Here is an 18,357-nt window from a genome sequence, read left to right on the forward strand (position 1 = left end):
TTCAGTTGTTTGTTGTGAATCCAGTGTGGTGCTGTAGCTGTGATGTTTTTAGTATAAACAAGATAAAGTTCATAGGGAGAGACAGTATTTTTGACTGGACCTGAGAAAGATCTTGTGTGTATGAAAATTTGACTGTTAGTTAAAAGCGTCTCCCTATTAAGCACCAGAAATTCATTTCATGGATTTTTGAATATTGCCTTGATTATTACAGAATCCTGCCAATGGAATGGCTGTAACTTCTCAGCCTTACTGGCTTCTATGTAGATTTCTATTTGACAACTCAGGCTTTAAGTTTCTGGAAGTAAAATGTCACTCTGCTGCTTGCTGTTCTTTAGAAAAATTATTCTTCTGTCACATTGCTGAATGAACTGGATGCTGACCATGCTAATCAGAGTGTATTTGTGCAAGAGCAGCAGCTGCCAAGGGAAGGCACTGTGATCTGTGTTCCCCTACACTGGTTATAGGGACTCTCCAGTCTTGTTAAACTTTTGCTAAATATCCAATTCTTTTAAAAAGTGAAATTCAGTCAAAAAGGTGAGTGACTGAAGTCTCCTAGCTACTGGCCCAGCTTCAGTCAGGATGAAGACCTAATGCTTTGTATACCATTCATGTTTCCTGTTTAAAGAGTGCTTTTTCTTGTGCAGGAGTTTGAACAAGCCCATCTGGAAGCCAGCTCTGCAGACCATTTCCAGAGCAGCAAACAATACTGGTAAAGTAAAGACTGATTCATTAATTTTTTTCTTTAATCATGTTATATTACTATTCCATAGAACACTGATATATTTAATTTACATGCCAGCATTTATATACCATGGAAAGAAACCAACAGGTGACACCCACTTCTGCAGAACACAACTGCAGTTCTCTAATTATTTCCTTTAAGTATTCTCTGTAAATGAAATGAGTCAGCTAAGCAGGACAGCATTGCCCTTTTTACAGCCTGCAGGCCCCATGGCAGGGATGTGTGGTGAGTGACAGGAACTGGTTAAGTCTGCATGCCAGTGGGAGCAGTGAAATAATTTCTCATGCTGAGGCTGCCTGTACAAGCTGAGGTTTCCCCCCACTCTCTGAGGAGATGCTGTTTTTCCTCTCCACACACTGGGTGCAGCTGGCAGCTCCTGGCAGCTACAGGAAGTCTCTTGCCATAATCCACCACAGATTCCACTGAGCTTAAGCTCACATGTGATGCAGAGCGTCTATATTAGGTTCTCAAAGAAAAAGAGCACTGGGGATGCCTTGCTAATGCTTTGGTTGATGGTATTTGCCACAAAATTCGGCCACCATATCTTAGAGTGATTCCTCTGTCACTCTAAGTGCAGGTTTTGGCTTGATGAGACCATGGGAGAGGCCAGACTCTTCTTGTTGTTGTAAATAGTAGGGTTCTGATGTCTGTTGCTCACATTTACCTGCCCTGTCCAAGTCACATCTAAAATACCACTTATTCAGAGCCACCTCCTAATTAAAACCTTGGCAGGTTGCACCTAGAGTTCTCCTGTTTCAGCATATGCCTTTGCTGGCTCCAGGTCTTTTGAAATTCCTGGTCAAACACAATTTAGTATCCATCTGCCAGACTGCTCTGCCCCAAAGCACAAATTACAAGCAGCTGATGCTCATGTTAGGAATGTAAATACAACTGACTTCCAACCCACTAATCCATTAATTTCAACTCATTGATTCATTAATTTCAAATCATTAATTAAATTCAGTGATGATGAGATAGTCTAAAAACAAAAAAAACCTTGAAGGATGTTTTTCCAGACTTAGTCAATATGTCCACACTGTATCTTTTATATTCTTGTGTTTGTGTTGTATTGTTCTGTGTGCAATGTAAGAAAATAAGTCTAAATTAGGACAGATCTCTTAAAGGTCAAATATGAATACCAGGGAAAGGAAGACAGTCTCAGAGCCCTCACTTGCAGAGTAATTATTGCAAAGATTGTTTTCACATCTTCCTTCAGTGATGCTGAGCTCCCATGTCCTGCTTCCTTTTTCTGCATGAGGATATGAAAGGCTCAATCATATCATTTGCAGTTTACTCTCTGACTGTGGGCAGGCATTGTTGCTGGAGATGCCACAATGGAGAAGGTGTTGGCCTGCTCCAATCACATCCTCTGAGTTGTGAATCCCCTGAGTTTCTGGGCTGACCAGAGACAAGGGTTTTTTTACAGATCTGTTTTATGGACATTTGTGGGCCATTCAGACATAACCATTATGATCTATGTATTTTTCAGCTCCACACTTTGTGACTTCTCTTGCAGTCAGCTGTGGAGCTCCCAGCTAGATCTATTTCTAAAGCAAATGCATACAAAATACTAAAAATAAAATTAAAAAAGAAAAACAACTTTATGATTACTTGGATTCCAAATCCTAGAAAAAAAAAATTAAAAATTGTTTGAAATCCATTTCGCAACTTCTCAGTACTAGGAAAGAGAAATAAAATTGAAGAACCTGTTCTGTACACATTGGCCAATGGACTGGAAAGAAGGATTTTTAAAAACTCTTTCAGGTAGAATGAAAGGCTGTAAAAGATCAGACTTCCTGGCCAAGGGAAAGAAGTATTTTTCTGCTTCTGTAATATCAGCCTTTTACCAAAATTAGGGAGAGAAGCAGGGAATTGCTTCCATTTTAAGTAGTACTGTCAGTGGCAGCACAAAAAAGTCTGAGCTCAACAGAAAATTTCAAGTTGCTGCTTCTTTGGAAATCTCTTTTCACAGAGATCTGGGGTCAAATTCTTTTCTAAGCTCTCTTGGCACCATACCAACAAAACCCTGCCAGTGTAATTGAGGGAGCCCTGACTCCTGCTCTCATCTGGACTGTGCTGTCTAGGTGTAGTCTGACCTTTCTTCACCCACACTGTGACCATCTCATGTGTGTGTTAGCCTGAGGAATAATGTCCTTGAGGATTGCTTTGAAGTGAGGTGCATATTGTAGTAGCAGACAGGAAATTGATTCCTTCTCTTTTAATCCGTACAAACCAAAACTCTCGCATTCCGTGCTCTCAAAAATCTGCTCATGTTTAATCCAGTGTAAATTAGAGCCTGCCAGCCACCAACTCTGTGCCTTTTCCAACTGTGTGCTGAGCTTCCTCTGCTGCCCTTAAATCAGAGAATGACACTGTGGGGTCACCTCCAGATCAGTCTGTTGAGGCCTCAGACGTTTTCCCTGCAGCTGCAGAACGTGTCTGTGCTGAGCTGCACCAGGTCTTGGGGAAGAGCTTTGCAGAATTCAGCATAACTGTGCATTTCACTGAAAGATAAGGATTTTCTGGTTTAGGAACACAAATCCATTTCTTGATGCAGGTTGCCAGTGCTTTTGCCCTTCTCATAACACTGTTTCTTGAAGGCAAATCTTTTAAAAGGGACCTTTTAGTCTCTCCTGAAGATTACACTCTTGTAGGGGTCTTGCCTTGATCTGTAGATTTAATGGCTTAATAAGCGTTAGACACTCCTATTATGCAGTAACAAATAGGAATACAATAGTTTTATCAATATTTGGCACAATTAATTTTTTTTTATGTGAAACTAAATATTGATGCTGTCAAGTGACTGCAGCTTAAGGGCATAAATTACAAATATTCTCCTGTGAGCCTTGCTCAAATCGTGCATTCATATACAGTAACCATCTAATGTCTTTCTATTCCTGTAAGCTATATGATTTGATTGCCAGATTACATGGTTCTGTATTGTGCTTAGATGTCAGTGTTTTTATTGTTATTACCAATATTATGTTTTATTCTTACTGTAAGTGGTAACAAAAAATTAACTGCTTCCTTACACTATAAAAAGAATACGGTCCCATTTACAGAATGTCTCCAAACAGAAAATATATTTGGAAAGGAAAAAGCTGAATAAATAATTCACAACATGATGGGTGAGTAGGTAAAAAGGTCTTTTGATGTATTTTGCTACTCAGGAAAAAACAGATTTTTAAAATAAAGTAACTGCCTATTTTAATGGAAAACAAAAGCTCTTCTAAAGAAGAATGATTGCAATCAGTGTATTTTTACCCATTCTGCACTTTTGTAGGTCATAGGACTTGTGAAAGTAATGAACCCATCCCTTTGGTTTTCCTGATTCTTGTCTTTGTTCCATCCTCCTATTTCTTCATTAGCTTATTTCTTGGCTTATTTTCTAAATGAAATGTCAACCCACCCGCCCAAAAGAAACCATAACATTTCAAGAATACCACACTACAGCAAAGTGAACTAGCCTGTCGGTAATATAAATAGAGAGTAAATAAATTGGTTAAAGACTTGGAATTCAAGTCTCCCATAATAAAACTGCCCATGGTTTCAGTGCATTATGCTCCGGATTTCCCCAGAAGAGCATCCCTGGGAAAATCAGCAAGTGCATTTTTCTGTTTTCTCACGAAACCGGAGCTCCCTCAACTCGCACGTGAACACCGCGGCCCGGTGCCGCTAAGCAGGGGGGGAGCCGGGCTGGCTCCGGCAGGGGCCGGGGGCAGCGCTCAGCGGCACCGTCGGCTCGAACCAGCACCGAGCCCAGCTCACACTGCCTTCTGCACCAAGGGGGCCGCTCCTGAACTGGAACCAGGCAAAATGACGGCCACTCAGGCTCTGGGCTGATCCACGTGAGGGGCGCTGGCTCGGGGGGCTGGCACACGGTGCAGCCGAGGGCGACGGGGCGGGTGAACCGGCGGGGGCACCCCCTGCGCCGTGCACCCTCACACCCTCACAGCCCCGCGCGGCAGCTCCCGTTCCGCGCAGGCCGCTCCGCGGCTGCAGCGCTGCCGCCGCTCAGGGGCGGGGCCGCCCTTGTGCTTCCCGCCGTCAGCGGCTGCGCGCCCTCAGGCGCCCTCAGCATGGCCGGGGCGGCGCCGGACCCGCCGGGCCCGCCGGTGAAGGTGCTGGCGGCGCAGCTGCGGCGGGCGGAGCGCGGCGCGGGCGGCACCTGGGAGCTGCAGCGGGCGGCGGCGGGCCGGGCTCCGCTGGCCCTGCGGGCCGTGTGGATGCAGGGCACCGTGCTCGAGGTGCGGCGCGGCGCCGAAGGCGGCACGGCCCGGCTGCAGGACGGCAGCGGCGCCTTCACCGTGCTGGGCGTGGAGCAGGTGCCGCAGGGCCGGCCGTGCCTCAGCGCAGGTACCGCGGGCCGGGGTCCCCCGCGGGCAGCGGGCCCTGTCCGTGTCCGCTCTAACGCGGTTCGGCTCATCCAGGCCCGGCCGCCGTGCCTGGCCCCCTGCAGGAGGCCCTGAACAAGGAGAGAGATTCTTCTCCTATTTTTCTTTTCGCTATCTTGCTTTCTTTTCCTTCTTTTCCCTTCACCAGAACTGCCAGTTCAAATGGAGAAGTGTTGGTCTGCAGTATTGCAGAAACTGTGGTACAAAATAGGCCCGTTGCTTAAAACTTCAGTCCTCTGACCTATCCTCAGTCCACTCACACAGCAGGATAAATTTGTGGGTTTTTGGCTCTTAACTCTATGTGGAAATGTAGTTGAATGTGCCGTAGAAGTGATTGTACAGATAACAAAGCCTTTTCTGAAATTTAGTTCTAAGCAATCTTCATTCCTTGAGTTTACTTACAAGTATTAGCATCTTCAATTTGCACTGTTTACTTGGCTTTAAGTAATTTGGCTTATGAATTTAAATGGTAATACAAAGGTTAATGAAATGTAATGCTTACTTGTTTTTTAGGGAAGTATGTAATGGTGATGGGTGTGGTGCGGTCCTGCAGTCCGGAGCCCATTCTTCGAGCAATAAAGATGACAGATCTCTCTGAAAACCCCATTCATAAGAATATGTGGAACCTTGAAGTGGAGGATTTGCACAGAGTCATCCCCTAATACTTTTACTTTCTGCCTAAAAGAACTGGAAATTTGTTTTCTTTTGCTTTTTGGTGCAGAACATTGGACTATTCTGTGTAACCACTCCTGGAGTAAACCAATGAGAAGCTGGGCTCAGTGAAACGTAGGGACCAGCGCTTATCTGATAATAATCACAGTTCATGTCTCCCAGTGTTTTTATACCAACATGTTTGAGCAGTGCCTATTTGATGTTTTGATGAAGATGTCCATGCCATTAAAAAGGCTGTATGTTTGTTTCTGTGTGTTAGCAGCTGTCTGGGGGGGCTCGTGTTGAGGCAGGTGTTTTACAGCAGGGTGTTCATGGCAGCAAGGGCTGCACAGCACTCGTGCTACCAGGGTGAACTCAGTACCTGGCATCAAGGCAAAATGTGTTTCAATCCATTTAGGCTGTGCTTGGAAAGAATTGTTTTCACCTGTGTTTTCTATTTCAGTAATCACCATGTTTTTAACTGCTTGTAAGACAGGTGTCTCTTGGTAACAATTAGCAGTGTCTTGTACTTAAAATACCTCTCTAGTTTCTGAAATACTGAGAGTGGTAATGACCCCTCTGTTTCAGTGAAGTGAAGTTAATGAAAAGATGTGATGCTGGATTCCTTGGAATAGATTCTCCAGGTGCAAGATGTAAATACTTTTTACCTCCAGAAACAAGTGTTCTATCCCTAAGAGCATTTTTCTTTTTGAAGGTTTTTTTTTCCTTCCAGTGTATGCTATTTTTAACTGTTATTTCTAGCATTCTGAGTTGTATTCTATTCTTATAATTCCTTTTCTGAAAAAAATCAAACTATGAAATCGTATCCAGAAACTTAAAAAGTAGAAATGTTACTACTCTTTATTTTCCATCTTGTCTAAAGAGAATTTGGGTCCTGACAAATGCATTGGAGTATCTGTGTGGAATGGTTTTGTGACTGGGGACTGTATTGTGCAGCAATAGAGTTATGTTAATGAGGAATGCATGTTGGAAGAGAAGAGACTCTGATTGAATGCTTTGCAATTTAAGATGAAAATCAAATTGTAGTAATTAATTTTTTTTAATTGGACCAGGTTTTCAAAGCATGTGGAAACTAACTAGCACCCTTTAAAGATTTGAGTTCTTTGCAGGCTAAGGGCTGGATATCAGAGTGCAATTCCAGTCCTGAGTTTGGTGTTTCAAACCAGATCACATCACAGGCAGTTGGATAGTGGAAGTCCTGTGCTCTTGAGATCCTGCTGATGAAGTGCCAAGACATACAAAGATAAAGACTTTTGGTAGTCTGGGTTTATTCCTTGTTTGTAATTCTGGAAAAAATCTGCTTGTGGAGTGCTGTAGCCTTCAGAAATAATTCATGTGACTGCCATATTGGCTGGTGACTAGTTCATATTAAAAATTATTTTCCTAGGAGTTCAAAGCAAAAGACACTTGTAGCCAGGGTGAATGTTGTATTTCTAAACAAAAGGCTGCTGGAGATTGCTTTGACTCCCAGCTCTGTTGTACTTCACCTAGTGAGAGGCTGATGGTGGCTGTTTAAGGCTGGGCTGAAGGGCCTTATTTCTGGGTACTGGGAATTCTCCCTTTTCCTCACCTTGTGTCTCAAATTCTGCAGTTAGAACATGAGTTTGTGATTTTTATTGCTGTTGCACAGCAGAATATGTAACTGAGGAGTTGCAGGATAAGGGGCTTCTGTAGCCCTGTGTTGAGGAGGAGGTCACAGCTGAGCTCTTGTTACATCTGTTTTGGGGTTGGTGTAATATGTTGAAATTCTGTGAACTTTATAGATGGTGGAGTTCTCTCTAAAGGACATGTTGGAGGTGAGTTGTAAGCACTAAAGCTGCACTGGGAAGCACCACTGGAGCTGTGTGCTCTGCAGGGACAGCTGGTGTGGGCAGGTGTGCTCAGAGTGCTCTCACAGCAGCACTTAGGGCAGGAATTCCTGGGTGTGCTGTGGTGGGGACACCCATGAGATAGGCAGTGCATGGTATGTGTTTGCCATATAACACAGTTTATATACTGCATGATGCACCTGAGGCATAAACAGTTGCATTACTTCAGTCAAGGTGTTCAATAACGTGCAGTGTTGCCAGTAGTTATCTACTAAAAGTTTAGTCCTGGTAAAGCCAGGGCTAGTGCAGAGATAAAAGCCAGTTTTGAAGTACTGAAGCTGGTGGATTGATCTAATAAATGCTTCAGTCAAACCTTTCCAAGGTGATTCTTCTCCAGAGGTTCACATCCATGAGAAATCACAAAGATCTCTCAGTTGGCCCGAGGGCTGTTTGGTGGCGGGTGGCAACTGCCGTGCAGGGACACTGCTGTCCCTCCCTCCAGGGACACCTGGAATGGGCTTCCCCACATCCCCCGTCTCTCTGCTGTTGTGTTTGCTGATAGGAGCTGCCATCTCTCTCTCGCCTCTGTTAGGCAGGAGGGTGATGTGTGGGCTCCATTTTTTAATTTCCCAAGTGTGACATTACTGTGCAGTAAATAAGGCATACTTAAAAAGTCTGGCCTGGATGGTTTTAGTGGTTCATTAAAAGGTTTACGCAGTTCAGTCAAAGAACCCTGTGGCCTGTGACACTGCTGTGTTTGTGGCAGGTATTTGGTGAACAGAGCATTTGCCTTTGCATTAACAGCAGAGTCAGACAGGGAGGAAAGGCACAGCTCCCAGTGCAGAAACATGGATATAATGCTTTATTTATGGCAGCTGTGATTCAGTGCTAATCTCCAATTACGAACATGACCTGGAACATTTCATTTAAGTGTGGGGTCTTTTGGAATTTTTTTTTTCTTTTTTTTTCCCTCACCCCTGATGGTGGCTCTGTTAGCCCTGCTCAGTTCAGGTGGTGTCTCATACATGCCCTGTGTGCAGGCAGGTGCCCTGGGTCAGCAGGGTGCCCAGCCCAGCCCATGGGGTCAGCAGGGTTTCCACCTGGCCTGTTGCTCTAGGGTTGGACTGGGGCTGGGTCTGGCTCCTGCTGAGCTTCAGGGCTTGAGGTGTGTCCAGGGCCTGTACAAGTTCCTGACTCTTTGAAGAGTATCTAGACAGGAACTGTGCATGTGGAGAACCTAGGAACAGCTCAGAGATACCAAACACTGGACTGAGTGACATGGCTGCAGTTAAAAATGTTTATTGGTGGTTAAATGGCTTCTTTATTATGAGTGATAAGTTATCTGCAGCTTTTAGAGGAGACCTGGTGTCTGCAGCCAGCTCAATGTTGTTGTCTGAAGTTAGGATTTGGTTAAATTCCTGCATTTCTGTATTGCTGACTGAGCTCTTCTCAGTCTTTTCCTCTACTTGCTGATATTTTTCTTTGTTTCTGAAACTGTCACCACAAGACATTTTTCAGAGATGGCTTGGTGTGCTTAGCTGGGGGGTGACGAGACATTCAGTGACTGGGGAGAAAATCATGTGTTTTTTAAAATCAGTAACTGGTATAAATATTCTGTAGCTTCCAGAAATACTTACTACTATTTTGGCTTTTTACAAGGGTGCAGGTATAAAATTATTACAGAGGAATATTTGATTTCTAGCATCTGATGTGTGTGGGAATGCTAAAAATTGCAGGACTTTTTCCTGACTAGTGTAGGAATCATGTTTCCATTTGTATCAAGCTAGAGAGTAAATGTTCAGAAAGCGAGTGCAGCTGCAAGCAGCACACACGAGATAAGAGGCAGCTGCTTGCTTTTTCTGTGAGCCAAACCCAACCAGTGCTAACTCTCTACAGAGGTCAGTGCAACTTTGTTGTTACAAATAATCAATAAAAATGTACTCCAGCGTAAAACTAAGGCAGTCAGATGTTTATTAGCATGATGTCAGAGTACCAAACACCATTATTTCAGTGTTTGCCTATTACGCAAACATTGCATTTGCAGCGTTACCTTTCACCAAGGAATAGCTGCATTCCAGGCACTGTGGAGAAAGGTGATGCAATTTTTAAATCAAGTGACCTACAACACAAAAAGGGATTCATCATGTGTGAGACACACAAGAGCAGCAATAACACCCTAAGGTTACTTCATGGGTAGGGTAGATATTGGTCACCTTTTCCCAACACATCAACTGACAAGGGGTTTACAAAGGGAAAATGTGAAACTGGTGCACAGAAACCAAGAAGGCTGTTTCTCATTTAACAGTGTGTATATTAATAAGGAAAAAATCAACCAGCATAAAAATAAGAAAATTGTTAACTGCTTTCCATTATTTACCCATCTTATTTCTATCTTAGCCTTCTTGTGTGTTGGAGCACTTCCCTGGAAAAGATAACTTTCTCCAGAACTGCTGAACGGTGGAGTTTCATTTCTGGAGAAAAAGAAGTCAGCAATCTCTGCTGACTCTAGGCTGTTGATGCTGCTTTTACAAAGTAGTCCACTTGTACTAATCTGAGCTGGAAGAGAGCTTTTCTCAGCTTTTCAGTGTGTTTGTGCTATGGTTCAAGGCTTGTGGAGAGGCAATTTTGCCACCGAATGGGAGAATTTTTTTTAGAGTAACTGATACTTTCTTGTCAGATTTCTTCTAGTTGATTATAGTTTCTTGTCAGTATACTGAAATAATTTCTCTTGCCCTCAGGGGTTCTGGGTGGAAATCTTTCCTTTTATACCTTATATACTTCACTATATTCACAGTTAACACTAATGCATTCACACTTCTACTGTTCTCTCCCTGTTCTTGCCTCTAGCTTGTCTGCCTAAAATAACTGTTCTGGTTTGGGTGCTGAAAGGGTTCTTCCATCTTCAGGGCTGCTATCTGCCATTCAGAACTGGCTCGAGCTGAAATGAAGAGATGAACTCCAGGTGAGTGATAAGTACAATCACATGTAATGCAAGTTCTCCTTACAGTGAAATACAAAAAAACATCTCGGAAGGGAAAATAGCATCAGATATATTTATGACATTAAAACACTGTGGGGAAAGTACTCCAGCGTTTTAGATGCGGTTTAATCTTAGATCGCTAAACCGAAATAAAGATGTAAGGTTCTCTCATGTTTGATAAATTCACATTTAGGAGAAAAGGGGCAGCATGATTTCTAAAGTTTATGAGGTCTGAGTAGTTCAGCTGTTTCAGTGGAAGATCCTTGACAAGCATGAATTTCTAGGAAATAGTGCAGAGGTTGTTTCTGCTGACAGCCACTTTCTGTTTTGCTGTCATGACTGTTGCTGGTTATCAGTTACTGTGTGTGAGTAACCCAACCATTACAGACTCTTTCATGTGTCAAACCTAATTCTCCCTTAGTTTGGTCTGTTCAGCTTCCTTCTCTTTAGAGTGTTTACGTGTTTGGAGACTTAACTCATGTCTTTCCTCAACCCTTCCATTTTTTCCCCAGGACTGTTCTCAACTGGTTCACAATTTAAGTAAAACAGGGTGTCCAAAAGTGGATATATGAAATAAGCTAAATAGATAAAAAGTATTTCTTGTCTTCAATGTGTTGATTCATGTGTACATCCCCAATGTATTTTGCTTCTTTATTAGCATGTTCTCATTAACTGAGCTTGTGGTCCACCTTCATTCCAATCCTTTTCCTCAGAAATGGGATAATGCAAACTAGCAGCACTAGCTGACTGCAATCATTCAGCTACCAAGCTATTCTAAAACTTTATTTTCAACTGAATATTCTCTCAACTCAGATTTAACAAAATTTGTCTCAGTATTTCATATTTATATGTTGAAGAGTTTTTGTAACTGCTGGAGCTAAAACCACTTGCTGCCTACAAGCTGCTGCCCAGAAATGCCCTGATCATCCACTCCTTAGGAGCTGAGTGACCTGAACAGCTCACGCAGATACTGACAGGCAGTGTTGTTTCAGTGTGTGGGAGTGTGATGTGATGCTCTTACAGACACAGTGTTCTTATTCTACGTTTTTATTTTATGGCAAACAAACCCACCTGCAAATACTACTCCCTTCCTTAATGGGTAAGAAATCAAGTAATAATTGTAGATTTTTCAAGGCATACTACAAATGGGTTTATAGTCACCAAATCAGTCCTTTGAGATAGTAGTGAGTTTACAAATGCAAATAAATAATGCTTCAATACATATATTAATAAACTCCACCCTCTTCTCATTACTAAGCCTTAGCAAAGCATGGAGCATAAAATGAGTAAACCCAAGTGCTTCATTTCAAGCAAAAGCATAATTAGCTGTTCTGCATGATTCTGCCATTTATTTGGTGTAAATGTTTCCATTGCAGTCTTGTAAAAATTCAGTGAGTTACTACTTGGGCAAGAGTATCAATAATGGAACTCCAGTTACCAACACACATGGCTCCAGTCACTTTTGGAATACACAAATTAGCACTATAACTACAGGAGTGGGGAAGGATTGTAATTATAAAAATTTCAAGCAAGTGCTACTGCTCTATTCAGGCTTTTCATCTTCCTTGGCTATATTCCAGGAATCCACTTAACAATGCAGTCTGGATGACAGCTGCATTAAAACACAAGTATTGATAATCTGGATATTCTAGGTTGAAAAGATAGATAAATTTCATTATTAGATACTGAAAAGTACAAAAATAAGTCCCTGAGTATTTTGTATTATTGTTAAAATGAATCCAAATGCATTATTGAGACCAGAAAAAGATGGAAGCAGAAACAGTATCCAAGAGGAGGAGCTCCTGGGGACATCACACAGTATTCTGCAGGTACTTCTGCCTCTGTCACACAGCACATGAGGACAACATTAGAAAGGCAGTAGAGAGAGTGCAGTGGATGGGCTCTGGTGTGCTCGTGAGCGAGCAGCAGGAAGGGGAGGTAGCCAAGAGGCAAGAAGAGCATTTCTGGGAATAGGATCAGTTTTGCTCATGGCCACAGTCAGATTCATTAGTTTTATTTTCTCGTGTGTTCTTGCATCAGAGACATGTAAGTACTGGAGCAATGCAGTCAGAATATTCAGGGTGGTAAAAGAAATGAAACTTACCACTGTGGAGGGATTTCCACAGGGACAAAATTCCTGTTGCACAAATGAACAAAAGCTGCTGCCAAGCTGCAGGCAGCCCCCAGGGCCGGGGAGTCACAGGTGTCCTGTGTGCACATGGTGTAGAACGGCTCGGGCTCCACCTGGCCACAAAGGGAGGGGTTAGGGGGGACCTGCAGGAACACCCAGAGGTTTGGATTGTGTCCCCTCTCCCCTGCCTGGTTAGGACCATTCATAAACCTTTATTTCCTTCCTAATGGTGAGGAGGTTATTTCTGTTTCCAAATTCTAGATCTGTATCCTAAAGAGCAATGCAGTCACACAACTACTCTGTGGATGTCAAAGAACTCCATTTATATTTATAATGATAAAAACACCTTTTCCGTCTGGATTGCTGTTTCAATTACTTCTAAAGTTCTCTGCAACTAAACTTCTATATCCTTGCAATGGTTATGTGACCTCCTTAGAAGTATGACACATAATTGAGACATTGCTTCTGGCTGAAGTTCTACTTACAACTTTGAAGCAGTTCCTAAGAAGTGAATGTGGTTCTTCAAAGAACACTTTGCAGATGTTTTGCTTAGCTGTAATTGGGCATGGCTTCTCTTTCTTCTGTACAAGACTGCACTTATTTACCTGGGAAAACAGAATTACTGAAGTTGGTGTATTTAGGGTTTTTTTTGCACATCAGGGTAGGATGAGTTCTCCAGATTTCTAGTGTGAGCTGGTTTGAAGGGCAATATGGGCAGTTCAGTACCCTGCTCTAATGTTGATTGTTCATTAATATTGAGAGGCACCTCACAGATTAGATCTTGTTTCCTTTTGCTATTGATTCTGTTATTCACTGTAGGATTTTGGTGTGTAGTTGCTGACACAGCAGGTAGTTGGCTAGTTCTCTTTTGTATAGGTCTGACAAGTCAAAGTTGTGCTTTCACTAGATCTTTCTCATGGAGAAAAGAAAAGCTTCATACCCTTGCTGGATTACTCATAGGTAAAGGTGGCTTTAAAAAAAGAACAATAAAACCACACCACCAAGAAGTTCTTTAAGCAAGTGTAAACTGTAGTTACTTTACTTCCTAAGGAAAATGAACTGGCAGTTTACTCTGTGCCAACCTCATCCTGCAGGAGTCACTCAGTCACTTCCTGTTGTGCAGCCTTGGCCCTGTGATGGTGGAGCTCTGCTGACGTCCTTTGCAGGGTCAGTGCATGACAGAGGCTGTGATAAAGCTCCTGGGAACGAGCTGCAGTCAGAGTTCACAGTGCAGTGTGAGCCCTTCCAATCAACAGTGCAAGTGCAGCCAATCTGCCCTGTGGGCACTCGGGACTGCCCTGCTTCTGTATGACCCTAAGTTTGTTATTTATTGCTTTTAATTGATTCTTTTGTTCAATGTCTCTGGGGAGTTTTGTATTTTTATGAGTATATTAGAAGTGAATATTTATAGCAATAAAAAAAATTGTGCCTATGGTCAGTCAAGTCACATTGGGATCCTGCCCCATTATCATAAACATAGGCTGCAAGCTCATTAACTTTATCTCTGCCACAGCAAGATACTTGAAGCAATTATCTCTTTTACAGTAAAGTACTGACTGAAAATGAGATTTCTGCTCCCAGAACTGAGACATCTGTGAGACAGGTTAAATGGAAGAGTCACAAAATCTTTGTGGTAGTAAGATGCTGGTTCCTTTTCCTTTTGGTAATAGATTCTTAAAATTAGATTTGGAAGGGATTTAGAGCATCCTGTCAACATGACTTGAGAGCATGTTAAGGCTACTTTACTTGGTAGGTTGCACTCACAAATGGTTCTGTACAACTGCACATTTGTGTATTTAGATGATTTGCAACTGATGACAGAATACATGAACTAAGCAGAGCTATAATGGTACTGGTATAAAATTGTTACAACATTTATTTATGGTAGTTATAGGAGTCTTTTTATGCAAGTCAGTAACTGACAGCAGCAGCTAACCTTCCAAAAAGGTCTGAATACTTAGTGGTGTGGGGATGGAGAACAAATTTGCTTTCAAATACTTACTGATTTGTTTCTAAAGTTTTGTTTATTGATGAGATGTAAAGCATGAGAACAAAGAAAATTAAGAGGCTCAATATACCCAGCTAGAACTAACAGCTCTAAAGAAAACTTCAGTGATGAATGTACAGATTTAGCCCAGACCTAGTAGCCCCTGTCCTTGCATTCCAGGAGAAGGTGCTCTAAGGAGGAAAACATCAAAGATACTTAGCTCCAATATCAGTTTCTTCTAAAATCAGCAACAACCACTTCTATGTTTTACCTTACTACCTAGGCCAAAAATATTCAATGCCTATTTATAGGGATTTCTTGAACAGTTTTTAGCAAATATGTGCAACCTTTTCCCTGGCTGGACACAGCAAAACAATGCAGTGTGCTGCTGTTTTCACTGTTGAGCTTTGGTTCATCTGAGGCAGCCCAGCGTGTCAGACAGTGCCCTCTGGCAGCAGCCCTGCACGCAGGAGCCCCTCAGCTCCTTACCTGCCAGCTCTGGGTGAACTCTTTCACGTTGTCAGTGAAGGAACCATTAGGCAGCATCCATTCATTTCCAGCTTCATTGTCATTGGTACCAAAAAGCCCAGCTGAAACACCTGGGAGAAAATTGAAATGGAGTAAAATAGGAATTGTCAGGAGTAGGTGCAGGACTATTACAGCAGCTGTCTCTGGGCTCTGATTATTCTGCCAGCAGGTTCAGCTCTATTGTGGAGGAGCTGCCCAGCCTGCATTGCCATCTTGTGTCTCAGCTGCTCATGGGCTCCTGAGCACATCACAACATCACATCCATTCTCTGCTAATCTGTGGAGGGTGACTTTTACAATAATGTAGGGTACATGGATGCTACAGGAATGCATTCCAAGTATACAAAAAACTGTGAGGTTTTGGGCCTCCCTCTGTAGTTGTCTTGCAGGTCTAGAGCTGCTCTAGAGCAGATTTCAGCCAGGTTTTGGGGCTGCACTGACTGCAGTGCCTCTGATTTCTGTCTGCTTTATAGCATTGAATCAGCAGTAATCCAGAAGATTACTCTTCTCCCTGGAATGGTGCATTCCATGCTCTATTTGGCAATTACTGGGAATGCCTAGGGCCATTTCCAGGGTGTAAGTGAAGAGGGGGAAAAAAAAAGTGAAAGCACAGATGCTGGTACTACCAGTAATACAGATAATTTAGAGAGATAGCAAAATGACTAACAGCTGACAACAGCTGCATGATTGATGCTCACCATGGTGCCACCCAGCCAGAGTGACAGTACAGAGATCATACTGAAAGTCACAAGAGACAGAAACTCCTTTCTGATCAGATACTTCTATTTTGTTGATTCCTTGCCTTGAATTCATGGTACTGTTTTCAGGGGATTGATCCAGGACTTGGCAGTTCTCTTCCATAAGGGAGAAGTTATACATCTTGGATATCTGTTTTAAATGAAAATGAAGTTTCACACCTGTCATAGGGACAGTTCAGTCACAGGCAAGCACAGTGAATTTACAGGTGCAATGAGACAACTTAGCCCAGAATTAAGGGAATAAGAACAGGGCTGTGTTAAACTTCTGAAAGAGCAAAAAAAACAAAGTCTCCCTCTCAGTGCCATTCTCTTAGACCATGTCAGAGGGAAGTTGAAAAGTTTGTGTCATATACAGAGAGCAAAGAGGCAGCCCTTGAGGCAAACTGGTTTTGTTTTGGAGAGGTGTTTTCTTTTTAAGAAGCTGTTACTTTAAAGCCATTGGCTGAGAGTGCTTCTGATCTATATTTTGAGCATTAATATTTTAAAAACTTTTTTTGTCAGCTGAAGAAAATTTTTGCCAAAAATAAAAAATGTTTGACTTTATCTTCCTACCTTTAGTCGTGGGTAGATGGTGATCACAGTCTGATTCATCTCTACATACAGTGATCTAGAGTTCCTAGTTTCCTCATTTAGTATTATAGTGAAAGCACTGTGAACAAAATCCTTGGCAAGAAGAACACTGCACTTTGATGCCAAATCATACATTTTTCCATCAAAAGTCACAAGATGCTTGCTCCCAACTATCATAGCATGATCTGGAGAATGGTATTTCAGAAGAAACATCAGTGAGTTTTCCACAGAGCAGTAAATGCTGCACATAATGCAACACACAGCTTCTTGCTGTCATACTCTTAAAATAATTTCTCAACTTATTATTACAGTGACATTACTACACTTAAATTTTAATTAGTTACAATGTAGTTGCTCTGCAAAAAAAAACTTTTCTCAGAAACAAAACAATGTAATGATTAATTTTTTGTTGTAAATTTACCTGAGTACCATAAAACTCTGATAAACTTGAACTGGGATTCAGAGCTTACCTTGATTTGTCATTGTAGTACTTGACAGTCATATTTATAAACACACACACATTATACATTCTTATGCAGAAAACACAAGAATATTAATTCTCAAAAATTGTCTCTAAAAATGACCCTTCTAAATCAGAGCATCAAACAACTGCAATCCAGGAAACCCTGCTGATAGATGACTCAGATTATTGGGTCACTAGGAGCTGCTTTCACAGCCCTTTGTTGGGTCTCTGTACTGGGAGGAAACCATTAAAAAGGGATTTCTGGAAAAGCCATTCTCTCTAAGGGACAGTTGGGACTGTTGGTGCATTCCTTTAGCATGTAGCAATACTTTTACAGGCAGTACTGTGGATGAAGCTTTGGTAGGGCTGAGCTTGCTCATCCTAGAGGCAGCAGAGCTGAAGTTTCCAAGCCTTTGTGCCAAGGACACAGAGCCAGCAGGTGAGAGTGGCAGTGAACCATAGCATCAGCTCACAAGAGCATATGGATAAGGCAGATAAATACCACCTGCTGTTTCTAGTCTCCAGAGTAGGAGGTGTAGAGTTACAAAATTTGCATGAATATTAAGTAGAACAGTGTTACTGCCTGCCAGCTTTGCCCAGAGTGTTGATCTTCTACATATCATCTTACAAGAGTATATGTAAGGTGATAAGAAAATTATTAATTAGTGACCATCTCTATGTAAACTCCTATCCCAGATACAGTTTTTAGAATACAATACTATACAGTGGAAATAGACCCAGGTACAAAACAAAGCAGCACTTTGAAAGGGCTTACATTCAAAGGGGCTCTCCATCATCCTTCTTTTGATTCTGTAGTACTCTGCAAGGATGTTGAGATTGTAGAGGTCTTGCAGAGGCCTCATTAGTTTTTCTCCAATGAGGTAAGTGGTAACGTTTGCCAGCTGCAGGGACAGGTCTGCTTTAGGTAGTACTGGCAGCTTTCCTGCCACTGAACAGTTCCTGTAGAATACAAAGGGAACACCCCTTATCTGCTGAACTGATGAAATGCTCTTGTTTTATTATTAGAAATGTTGAAGTGAAATATTCATAAGAACTGTAGTCTGGTTTGAACAACAAAAACAACCCTCCTCTGGCCAGGAGCTGCACTTCCCCTGGTCACCTCAGGCCAGTTATCAGTTACTGATACCCTGCTTGCTGCCCAGTAGCTCCTTTCAAACACAGTGGGTCTGGCAGCCCACAGCAATAAACATTAGGATGTGATGTGACCAAAGCAGAGAGTGGCTGGGTGGCTGTCCAGAACCCTCAGCTGCACACTGACCTGAAGAATAACTATGCACACATCCTTTTAGAGCACTGCCCAGAGC

At 42.3% G+C, this 18,357-nt stretch overlaps 2 protein-coding genes across 2 annotated transcripts in view; one reads left to right on the forward strand and one right to left on the reverse strand.

Moving 5' to 3' along the window:
* Positions 1–3,863: 3,863 nt before the first annotated feature.
* RMI2 (RecQ mediated genome instability 2) lies at positions 3,864–6,053 on the forward strand. Its single transcript, XM_058816295.1, is given in 4 exon segments — positions 3,864–3,870; positions 4,630–4,807; positions 4,809–5,098; positions 5,650–6,053. Coding segments are annotated over 4 exon segments (624 nt in total). The 3' UTR covers positions 5,799–6,053.
* A 3,609-nt stretch (positions 6,054–9,662) lies between these two features.
* The window catches only part of LOC131565426 (uncharacterized), a 68,518-nt gene continuing 59,823 nt past the window's right edge, over positions 9,663–18,357 (reverse strand). Inside the window, exons 59-65 of the mRNA XM_058816296.1 lie at positions 17,808–17,992; positions 16,552–16,754; positions 15,940–16,129; positions 15,204–15,313; positions 13,213–13,332; positions 12,701–12,840; positions 9,663–9,735 (exon numbers count right to left, since the gene is read on the reverse strand). Of these exons, the coding sequence (XP_058672279.1) occupies positions 9,663–9,735; positions 12,701–12,840; positions 13,213–13,332; positions 15,204–15,313; positions 15,940–16,129; positions 16,552–16,754; positions 17,808–17,992 (1,021 nt within the window). The remainder of the gene's footprint in view (positions 9,736–12,700; positions 12,841–13,212; positions 13,333–15,203; positions 15,314–15,939; positions 16,130–16,551; positions 16,755–17,807; positions 17,993–18,357) is intronic.

The sequence above is a fragment of the Ammospiza caudacuta genome, chromosome 17 (assembly GCF_027887145.1).
Source record: "Ammospiza caudacuta isolate bAmmCau1 chromosome 17, bAmmCau1.pri, whole genome shotgun sequence".
Classification (NCBI taxonomy): Eukaryota; Metazoa; Chordata; class Aves; order Passeriformes; family Passerellidae; genus Ammospiza; species Ammospiza caudacuta.